Source organism: Lonchura striata, chromosome Z (assembly GCF_050655825.1).
Source record: "Lonchura striata isolate lonStrDom1 chromosome Z, ASM5065582v1, whole genome shotgun sequence".
In the NCBI taxonomy this organism is placed as follows: Eukaryota; Metazoa; Chordata; class Aves; order Passeriformes; family Estrildidae; genus Lonchura; species Lonchura striata.
Genome location: NC_140740.1, coordinates 57930657 through 57942500, shown reverse-complemented (window position 1 = coordinate 57942500; position 11844 = coordinate 57930657). Strand labels below are relative to the sequence as shown.

General features: G+C 37.7%; 1 protein-coding gene across 3 annotated transcripts in view; it reads left to right on the top strand.

Moving 5' to 3' along the window:
- Positions 1 to 7277, top strand: part of ERCC8 (ERCC excision repair 8, CSA ubiquitin ligase complex subunit) — a 29341-nt gene extending 22064 nt beyond the window's left edge. For all 3 annotated transcript variants that reach the window (XM_021534348.2, XM_021534347.2, XM_085567302.1), the window contains 2 exons: positions 5117 to 5203; positions 6915 to 7277. In XM_021534348.2, coding sequence (XP_021390023.1) covers positions 5117 to 5203; positions 6915 to 6983 — 156 coding nt within the window. In that variant the 3' untranslated portion in view covers positions 6984 to 7277. The remainder of the gene's footprint in view (positions 1 to 5116; positions 5204 to 6914) is intronic.
- The last annotated feature ends 4567 nt before the right edge of the window (positions 7278 to 11844 follow it).

The following is an 11844-nucleotide window of genomic DNA, read 5'->3' as shown; positions in this document are numbered from 1 at the left end:
CGTTTGTGCATATGCACACAAGAACTGTATCAGTCACGGTATCTAGAAGCTTGTTATGTCAACAACTTCATTTGCTTATTTGATGTAGCGCCTGATTGTCTTTCAGAAGTACCTTTTTCCATAGTTCAGTTCTATCTGTAGAAGTGTGACTGGATTTTCTTTTTATGTAAATACTTCACTTTTAGTTGTAGTAAATAGTTGGAGAAACAACATTGTTATATGTCACTTTTTTAGTTGTAGTAAATAGCTGGAGAAACAACGTTATATGTCACTGGCCAAATACCAGGCACCCACAAGCATCGTTCATTTACTCTTTCTTGCTACAGCTGAGCAGAGAAGAGAGAAAACAATATTTAACAAAGTTAATTGATCTGAGGTAAGAATTGGGAGACAAACATTCTAAGGGCTCAAATTTGAAGGTATAAAGTAAATCTAGTATTAACAGAGTCATAAGAGGAATAACGAGAAGTAAAATAAGCCTTTAAAACACCTTTTTTTGCCTCACCCCCTCCCTCCTTCCCACTAACAGTGCAGGGAGGCAGGGCGTAGGGGTTTGGTCAGTTCATCACTGGAGTTATCTTCTGTTCATGCAGGGAGAGCAGTGGTTTCTCTGCCATGCCATGGCGTCCCTCCCATGGGCAAGCAGTCTTCCCAAAAACTGGTGTGGTGTGGGGTGCAGTCCTCTAAGGACAGGCTGCTCTACTTTGGAAGCGAGGGCCCTCTATCTCTGGAAGCGAGGGCACTTTCTTTCTGTACGGGTCTCCCTCTAGATCACAGCTTTCTCTGGCATCCACCCACTCCAGCGTGAGCACTTCTCCCATGGGCTGTGAGTGGATCTCTGCATCACCTGTGGACTTCATGCATTACGTGGGGACAGCCCGTTTCACCATGGTCTTCACCACAGCTTGCAGGGAATCTCAGCTCCAGCACCTGGGGTACCTCCTCCCCCTCCTTCTGCACTGACCTCGGTGCTGCCGTGTTCTTTTCCTTCACATATCCTTACATCCTCCTCTAGCTAGCAGTAAAACTTGCTCGTAGGTACCATTGCTAACAGGTTCCACTAATGCAACGATTCCCGCATGATCCCGCAGCGCCGAGAAGTTGATGTCACCTAGGTTCCGTGCTCGCCGTTCTTCGCCATCAGCCAGCGGCTGTGCTAGCGCCGTGTGAGCAGCGGCGGCCGCCGCAGCGCCGGCGCTGCTCGACGCCTCTCCTCCTGCGGGGTGCCGGCAGGGGAAGCCGGGCTGCCCCTGCCCTCTTTGCCAGCAGCACAGCTGGCACAGGGCAGGGGCCAGGCAAGGGGAAGCCACGGGCTGCCCCAAAACGGTGGCATCTGTGCTGCCTCACCACCCCAGAGAAAAAAATGTGTGTGCTCTTTTGATTCTCTTCTTAAATGTCATCACAGAGGCGTTACCAGCCTCTCTAATTGGGCCAGCAGCACATCCATCTTCAGAGCCATCAGAAATGGGCTCTGCTGGACATGGTCAAAGCTTCTTATAGAAGCTACTCCTGTGGCCCTCTCCTGCTACCAAAAAACCTTGCCAAGGTTGTGCCAAATCCACACACTCTAATCACGATATCAACACCAAAGGTAGTGCTACTTATTTTCACTGTGTTCACACATGCACTTCCAAGTGTCTTCTCCTATCTTGACACAGTTAAGTGCATTCATCAGTCTTCATCTAATTCCAATGGAAATTACAATTCTGCCAGTAAAATCTCTTTCCTGAGAATGTAATATTGTTTGTAAAATTTATAGCCACCTCTTCTATTTTACTCTCTCAAGCATTTTTAAATCATGCTGCAAAGTTACTCACAACTGTATATTTCTATTTTGTTACTAGTTTTAAGTAAAATCGCTTCTACTTAACAAAACCTGCTCTTGCAAATTCTGTTGGAGTGACATTTATATACCTATATTTTAACTCTACAGTAACTTAATAATTTAATAATCTATTCCATTGTTATGTTTAGGATTAAAAAAAGTCAGTTCATTTTGTCTATATTGTTCTGCTTTTTTTTTTTTCTGAATGGCGTATCAGCTCACTTTCAGCTTTGTAATTTTTAAATATATATCAAAACATAATTAAGCAAGCTGGAAGTTTTCCTTGATGGCTCTTCTAAGTTTGTCTGATATAAGCTGTATATGCACTGGTGAAACGTGTAGCAGACGGCTTTGTAACTTGTTTGTTACTTGTTAGCACTTAATTGGACTTTAGTACCATGTCTTCATGAGAAACAAGATTTATATCTTTTCTGTAGTTTTGGCCATTCCCATCTAGTATTCTCTGTCATTGTTAAGTGTTCTTCATATTAACAGTCTTATAAACTTTTCCTGCTATCTTTAACTGTGGTGACTGCCCATCCTCAAGTCTGGTCCTTAGCTATTTCTTACTAATTTTTACTGCGTTCAGAATTTCTTATTGATATTGATTGCTGTCAGTCCTTCATATTCTTTCTGTTTATTAACTGTGTTTCAATTGCTGTCTTTGTTTCACATCATAACTAGAATAGGCTCTAAGAAGAAACTTAAACTTTGCACTAATTATGTATTTGAGAGGAGAAGTGTCTTATGTTTGCTTGGAACTGTATAATCAAATGTGATCACTGATAACCAAGCAGGTAGTTATTTGAAATTCAATTATACTAGTCTTTATCTGTTCTTATCCAAATTAACTAGCATGTTTGTGTGAAATATTCTTTATGTTTGAGGTACAGTATGGAGCTGTCTCCAGAGAATGGTATGAGCTTTAGATAATGTGTGTATATATGCCTTGTCTGATCCTAGGAACAGAACCATAAAAACCACAATATTGTTTGCCTGTACTGTTCTTACATAAATATCACTGTAAAGTTAATAAGACGTTAGACTGCTTGAGTAATAAGAACTGCAGAATTTGGCCCTTTAATAAGAAGCATGAATTGAATAAGAGGTCAGTAATTTCAAGGGTGGTGTGGAAGAGAAAATCTTAATTGTGCAATATCTTAGATGATGTTTACAGGTGGATCTAACACACTAGATACCAGTGTGCCATATTATCTGCTTAGAATGATTTAAATAAACAAACAAGACCTACATTTCCCTTTCAGAAACAGAAATCACATAAATCATCATGTATTAATAACATGTCATAAAGTAGTAGGTATACAACAGGAAGCCATTTTTATTTAAATCATACTGTTCAAGAGATGCTAGTGACATCTAAATCCAGTAGTAGGCTATTACATAAAGTTAACTGAAAGTTAAATTGGGCTTTATTTGTAGTCTTTCCATATATTGTACTATAAACATGCATAGAGAATGTTTGTAGTGCAATATATGTGTGTGTCTTGTATTATAACATAATTCTACATAGAGGTCACTAGCTCTTCTTTTGATTGACTTATGGTGTGAGTCACCAGTTCAGGTAGTAATAATTAATGGTGTAAGTATTGCTTAATGCAGTGGATATTAGCTGGAGATCTTGCCATACCAGGATCAGAAAGTGACACAAGTGGTAAGAAGGATTAAAATGGAAGTATGCAGATGTCACTGTGACGTTGCTCATAAGGAGATATTTTGGCGCAGAAAGATCTTTTAAAGTTCTTAGTAATAGTCTATAGTCTATCAAAGACAGAATGCCCAAGCAGAGTATTGCTGACAGAATAAAGTAGAATTTGACCTATATTTTGGTGTACTATATCTTCTTTAAAGCAAGGTAAGTAGGATGGTTATCTCAAAATTGTAAACTCTAATCTTGAATGTTCTTTATGCATGAACAACTTAATGCATAGTACCAGTTTTCAAAAAGTATGGCAGCTCACTTGAATAGGGTTACCCACAGAAATTGAGTATTAAGTTTCTGCCCCAAATGTCAACATAATTCATGCAGTTCTAATTATATATAAATTATATAGGAAACTTCCTGCAAAGACAGATCTGTGATAATGTATTGAGCTTACATTGAATCAACATACTCATAACATCCACATATGCAGAGTTGCTAGTTTAAGTGTAAAAGCCAGCATACTTAAAGCAAGGCTTTCATACTTCATACTGTCAGCCTGAATACCATAAAAAGGCCCCTATGTATCTCTCTTAGGCAGTTTAAACACATGACAATACTCAAGTGTTATCAGACATCATATATAATAGGCAGGAATGTAATTCAGTATTGAAGGCATATGAGAATATCTTCATTCCAGTTGATTTAAGTAACACATGAGAAAATGCCAATGTTATAGGTGCAAAATTAACTGCAGAGATGGTGTTAGTATTTCTCACCAGCAAAATGTTCTCATCATAAAGTGCCAGAGAAGTCCGTAAATACAGACTTTACAGAAATAAAGTCTGTATTTCCTTTAGTACAGAACTACAGGACTGTTCTTTGGTACAGAACAGTAAGAAAATTAAGATATATTTGACTTACAACTGTTTGCTGTAAGGACTGTTTGTTGCCATGTGTTGCAGGGTGCCTTGTGCAGTGGGATCTCAGTCCTTAGTCATTACCATAATAACTAATAAGAGTTATTTATATTAAAAGTAATAAATTAGTCTATCTGATCTATGCCTTCCCAACGGGGTACAAGCCTCATACTGTACAATACAATAGTTTCTTTTCCTTCCCTAGGCATGCTGAAACTATATTTACATAATACTTCTTTGTTCCATACATATTCTCTTTTCTGGTGTGTCTTGATTCTTCTGAGTTTATTCCTGGTTTTTAATTAAAATAAAATATTTGTCTTTTTTTTGTTTGTGTGTGTTTTTGCTTGTTTGCAAATTTTTTTACTTGAAAATAAACTATCTTTTAAGGTGCCTAACTGCTAAAATAGGTGTCTTTTCAGGAGATAAGAGAGAGGGAAGAAGAAAAATGTATTTAAGCAGCAATACAGTTCATTTCAATGTGGTTTTGCTGTTTTGGTGAGCAATCTTGAGAAAAAAATATAAAAACAGTAATTTTGTTTTGGCATATTATTTAAATACTACTTATCCAGATTTATACTATAAATTAGAAATTTAATATTTGCCTTTATTTTTAAACAATATTCACTATCTTTTTTTCTGCCTGTATGGGTATCTATTTTACTATTCAGTTAATTTGTGTGAAAGTACCTTCTGCTTGTTTTTTTACAGGAACTTTATAGTGGTAGCAAAGACTGCAATATCCTTGCGTGGATACCAGCTCCGCGAGAGCCAGTTCCTGATGATATTTCTGAAAAGGTAGTGAATTTTTGATTTTGAACTGTATTATTTTATGGCTGTTATACTTGGGCAGGTTGTGTGGAAAGTCAGTATGAAGTATGTGATTCACCACCAACATTTTTAACAATTTCTAATTAAAAGGATAATCACCTGTTATTTCTGTGCAATCTTTTGATTCTTACAGGGTTTTGAGATTATGTTTTCTCTTGTAGTCTAGTCAAATCTTTTGCAGGTTGCTAGCTGCCTACTTAGTTAAGAGTAGTTCATCGTATTGACTATGGGCCTTTCAAATTCTGCTTCTTTAGTTTCTAAATTTCCAAACTGCTTTCTGCAGTTTGTCCTGTTTCAGAATTGTAGAGGTGCTAGATTGTATTTTAAATTGTTTAAGAATATACTGCATATTAAGATTAGGGCTACCACAGTAAGATTAGGGATACCACACTTCATATGCAAATATTTTTGATCTGAAAATATAATAGAGTTTCTAAATATGTTTATTTTTGTGCCCGGGGCAAGACATTCAGGCTGATTGCAGGGAAGATCATATGTAAGACTGTTTTTTCAGTAGAGTACTTTCTCTCGGACAAGATATATTTCAGTGAGCAGCCTGAGTGGGAAGAAGTCTGTATTTTAAGGGACTCAAACCATTCACAGGATCAGAGAGTACTGATGCTGAAAAATCAAGGTGTATTAATGTTTTGGCCCATAGCATGTGAAAATTTCAGTTTTTAAAATTTCAGCATCTTTCCATTTCAGATGAAGAAATTATAAGAACCATAAAATTGTTGTAATGTTTGCTTTTTAAGTTTTTGTGTTTCAAAACTATCCTGCACCTAAGCAGACAAGAAAAATATTGTTCCAAAGGTTGGTACCCTAAACCAAATTGTGTTGACCTTAAATTAGCATTTTTGTTGTGAAAATTTTGATGTGAAGAAATTGTATTTTTCTTAGTCTGAAAAACAAAAACCCACAGCAACAAGATTATTTACTTAACTCTGATTAGAACTGCTCCTTTAAATTTGACACAGTGGCAGTATGTAATATATGCCATTGTTTTGAAATCTGTTAAGCTACAGCTGCTGTTTGCAAATGCTGTAGATGAGCCCTGTAGATGAGATATCTCTGTAGGAAGCTGTTTTGCTGTTCACAGGCCATTAATCAATGTTTCCTCTCAGGTGCTAGAATAGGCATTTGAGTGCTTGTATGACCAGAATCTGAACCCAGAATAGAAGTAAACAAGAAAAAAATATACCCTAAGTCACTTTGATTCAGTGCACTGCATAGCTACACAAACCCTAGTTAGACCCTAGTGGGGCTGAGGTGAGAAATATTTCTTGGATGTGAATAGAGGCCAGGGCTGCTTCCTGAAACTGTACTGCTAAGTTATTATGGGCCGAGGCTATTGTAATCTAAATTAAAGCAGCAGCACACAATAAATATAGTTATAACATTTGTTATATTTTGTCCCAAATATTTGTAATACTTCCAGTCAGTCCTCCAGATATTTTATGCTGAAATTGAAATTAAATACAGTATTATTTCTTCTAATAATTTATAATGTCTTTAATCAGTAGAATGTCTAAAAAAGTAGTTAAAAATAATCCAGTACTGATGAGAGATAGAATAGTTTATCTACATGTAGCAATTTAAAAAGTGCATTTAGCTTTGCCTTTATTTTATTATAGTATTTTTAATCTAGCAAAACACTGAGAATTTTTATTTTCCCTAGTCTCTGCCTCAACAACGTGTAAATCCAGCATATGAAGACGCATGGAGCAGCAGTGATGATGAAGGCTGAATTTAAATTATGAGCTGATATAAAATTGACATTCAGCCACTGCATTCACAGACTTTTACAGAATTGGACATTGTCAGATTTATCACAACTGGATTTTAGGTACAGTTCTGTCAGAGCAAGGTCTTTCAGAAATAACTTTCCACTGTTCTCTGTGTTTCTCTGTCACTTTAATGTTAAATCCAAAGGATTACTTTTTCATACTTGCTGACTTTTGTACTTGCACATCAGTCTACTTTATTCAGTGTTGAACAGCTGATAAAGCAAAAAAATAAAAGCCCTTGGGACCAGTCAAAATTACATTGTTTCTGTTATCTTTAGTACATGAGGAGATAACCCATTCATTTCTGAGACACATGATACAGAGGATTTTCCATGGAAGAGGGGTAGCTCAGAAATACTTCCAACTTTTTTTATCATAGTCTTTAAGGAGCAGATTGTATCTATTCTCAAGTGCTTATGTGCTGTGGGAGTCAACAGATGTTGGTGCCTGTTCTTGCATTTTCAGTTTTGCATGTTTTTCCGTAAATGCAGTATTCACTTCAGAAAGAGGTATAGCAGGGATCCTCTATTCAAGTATTTATATGGTGACCCTATCATCTAATATCTGAATCTGCCCCAGAATTCTAAGAATAGAGACTAGTTTAGAGTTTTTGTTGCTCCTGTTAGCAGGTTTTTAAGATCAATCTTCTATGAATGAGTCACACATCTTTAGCAAACATGAAGGATTCCTGGATAGAAACAGGGTTAAGGTACAGTACAAGATCACATTTAAAGTTAAAAATATTGAATGTAATCCTTCCAAACTGTTTTTTATCTAAGACATTTTGTAGTCCTAATGCCTGCTCTGTTTTGAAAGGGAGTTTTGTGGGGTTATTGTCTCATCTCAGTCACCAGTTTGTGCCTCAGACATAATGTAGTCTGTCACTAAAGAATGTTCTCAGATTGCTTAAAGCATCACGAGCAAAAGTATTGGTAAAAACAGGTCCAGTATAAAAGCAACAGCAGGACAAGGTTCACTGTTAAGGGCACACTGAGGAAAAGCAAATGAAAACCCAGACTCAATCAATCCAGTCCAAAATAAACTAAAAAATACATAACTTAAAACTGAAGTTAAATGATTTAGCAAAGGATTAATGTAGGATTTACTATACCACAACAGTAACTTACTTACAGACCTCACTTACAAATCTAAAGTACTTAGAGAATCCAGGAGAGCAGCATTTCTTGTGCACTTGGTACAGAATATGCATACTTGCATGCACACAGACATAAAGAGCCTGTACAAGGTGAAAAATTCCCCTCAAAAGTAGTGAAATACAAATTTCAGATGCCTTTGTGAAGGGTGAGCCTCAAGGAGTCAGGGGTATCACTTTTCAGGGATCCTCAGAGTACAGCAAACTTGGGAGTTCCCTGGCTCTGAGAGGTCCCACTCATGAGAGCTTTGCTGGTCACAGTTGCTGCTTCAGGAGAGCTCAAAGGGTCTCACTTTGGAGCACTGTGTGTAGGGCTGCAAGAGAGGGGCTTTGGTCATAACAATGTTCCATCCTGGCTCATACTTCTTTGACAGTGTGAGAAGAAAACATATCACACTTGGATTCTTATTCAGGCAAAAAAGTGTCCAGGGCTGTTCATTAAAATACAGGAGCTCCTTAGATATCACAGGTTCCTGGGAGCAGACAGTGTTTTTACTGGTAAGTCAAAAGAAGCTCAGTCTGGGTGCTGTTCCTAAGGAGCATTTCTCAGATCACATCAGGAGAGGGATTTGATGCACTATTGCCGAACAAACTTTTAAACATACATTTTTGCCTAAGTTGCACCATGAATGAAGGATTCAGCTCAAGAAGAGGTGGGCTGTGAATTATTTGTCCAAGTATCTTACCAGATGCCTTCGGGTTTAGTGTCAAACATTTGAAAATAGAAATTAGTTGCCTTGGGAGTTTCTTACACCTACTGGCAGCTAATATTTTTTTCACAGGAGTCCTTTCAAATCCTCTTCTGATATGAGTTGTTGGTGGTATTATTTTCCCTCTTGACTGTTGTCTTCTGCTGGAAGAGAGGTGTTTCTGATGAGGAAAATGAGAAACACCTGTCTGTCACGTGGGCAAGAATCCAGACACATTCTACAACCCAGCACCTGCAAGGCTTCCACATAATGCCAGTTGCTGACACACAGTGTTTAGTTTGCAAGTTTAAAACCTCTTGGTACTAGCCAGTATCTCAAACACCAGTTTCTGTGAAAATTATACATTGAAGAATGGCATTTTTGCTATTATTTCCTTTACTACTTCATTCTGTAGTTGTGTGAAATGTTTTATTTAAGCTTTTTTTTAGGAAAAAAAATATTTTATATCTTCTGCATTCCTATGGCAGAATGTTACTGAGTGTTGGTGTCTTTAAAATGAAAAATTTTAAAGAACAGTGAAGGTACACTGTATATGATTTCTCACAATCAAGAACTGGGTACTAAGCCAACAATATCAGTTGCAACTGCAATATCTTTCTTGTGTGTAAGTTAAATGTTAAAATTAAATTCGAGCTTTCCCCTTTGTTTATGGCTTTCTGATTATATGCTTATGGCATGTATTTTTATAGTATCAAAACTCTTTCAGAACCCAAAGTAGAACAAGTAGAGTGGTATAGATTTAATCACACTTCCCATTCTTATCCATCGGTCAGAAAAAAACCACATCTAAAAATCCAGTCAGATGTCAAAATGGGTGCTCTGTTCATACTGAAATAAAATTACTCACTTGAGAGTCAACTAACTCATAGCTAGATTATTACTGTTAAGAACAGTAAAAGTGAAGAGTTTAAGGAGAAAGTTTAGGCTGCAATGAACTACATTCTTACCTCACTAGTGATACTGGGATTTAGTCATACTGTATCAGAGAACATAGAGAATCTAATCTTAGATTCTAGAGAATTTAATCTCTTCAGGTTGTTCTGGGAATTTAATTTTGCTTAGAAGACTTTCTTTGTCTGCCAAGGCAGTGATTTTTATTTGAACTTGATACAGTAAATATCAAAAGATGGAGAAGAATTTATTTGTTCTTAAAAGAGATCAAAGAGTTTTCTTTTCCTTCTAGCCTAATGAAACAATGAAGGTGGAGTCAGTCTGAGCTAGTCCAACTGAAGAAATACAAAGAGCCTAAGACGAGTCTCCTTCAGCTTAAGTGGAAGCTGAGTTCTGTAGAGGCAGCAAGATAGAATTCTATTTATGCCTAGGTTATAATGCTCAACAAGTACCTGATATTAAGACAGCCTTGAACAAAAAGAAAAACCTTGTTCTTTTTTATTCCTGTACACAGAATTGGAAGAAAGCATTAGCACATAAAAATTTCTATATAGCTATCTCTCCAGTAATTACAAGATAACACCATATGCTTACCTCCCTTTGCCTTTTTTTCTGTGCCTGGTATACTAGCTCTTGCATACAGACTGACAGATCTTGAAACTTAGAGATTTGTTTGCTACCTTTTTTTGCATTGTTTGGGTTTCTTGTCAAGCCAAGCTTCTCACAAGACATCTGGTTTTTTGGTGTTTTTTTTTTTTTAGGCAGGAATCATGTCCTCTGTCAGCTCAGGAGCCAAAATTTAAGAACCCCATCCTAATAAACCTGAAAAAATCTCAGATTTGCCTACATCAATAGGATTGGTTGTTACGTTTTTCTTCCCTTTTTTAAAAATATTATAATACCATTGTTCTATATAAAAATACTATAGTATTTTTTAAAATACTATAATATTATAGTTCTTATCCTGCCTTGAATGTAAACACATATACATACACATATATCTATGCACAGGAGATATAAAAGTACTTGAAATAAACAACTCCTTTGGCAACCCTTCTTTGGAGGATAGTTCTTGGTTTTGGTCCTATGTCATTTTTACGTGGAGGCAAGGGTCTGGTTGAGAATTGTAGGCTCTTTAGTGTTCATTGGCCTAGTATCTGCCATAGTGTATGGGTAAGCTTACTGCTAGCTTAGTACACATAAAATTTGCAATACCTAGTCTGTGGAGTTGCATTTTTTTAATGTTTTATTACATTTTCATCCTGTAATGGTTTGTTCCTGTATACCCCCACGTTGTATTGGTTTCTCCCTGAGTTTTCCTGCCTTCCCTCATATGTCAGTTTCCCCAGAAAGTGCTAAATCATTCCGTTGTCCCCTCCCAGGTTCCTTGTCCGTCACTCGGTGTCCCATCCCCTACATCTGGAAGCTTCCATCCTGGGCATGGAGTGATTGGATTAGGGCCTGGGGCCCCTCCCCTGTCTATCTCTCACTGGTTCCCTTATATGTCAATCCCTACAAGAGCCACTCTCCAATGTCTCCCCATTGGCTGGTCGGTTCCCCTCCCTCCCCGTATATAACTTGTTGCAAGCGCCTCTCGGGTGCTCTCGTTGGCTGGCTTTGTTCGTGTCCTCTTGGACCCTTCTGGGTCACAATAAACCTCAGAATTATCCCCCAACAAGTGCCTGTCCTTCTTCCTTTGCCGTTGGGATCTGCGGCGACCTCGGGACCCACAGAAGCACTTCCCAAAGCCCATCTGAGTCCAGCGGGGAGTGCTTCCTGCTGCCCTACTCACCCCATTGGAGAGCTAGCTGGGGCTGAGGAATTTGGGACAGTGATTTGGGGTGAGGACATGGCACTAGTCACATTATGGACATATCAGTTCAACAACAACATCTGTGCAGAGGTTTCTTTAGCATGGTTAAAGTAGTCCTTAAAGAAAGAGCTTGAGTATTGACTGCTAAGTGCTATTGTTACGGAGCTATTCTCAGCCACCCAGATGTGTGCTGAGGTTTTGACACCTGAGAGATGTTCTTAAAAGCAGTATATTCGTTTCAGTGGTCAGCAGTT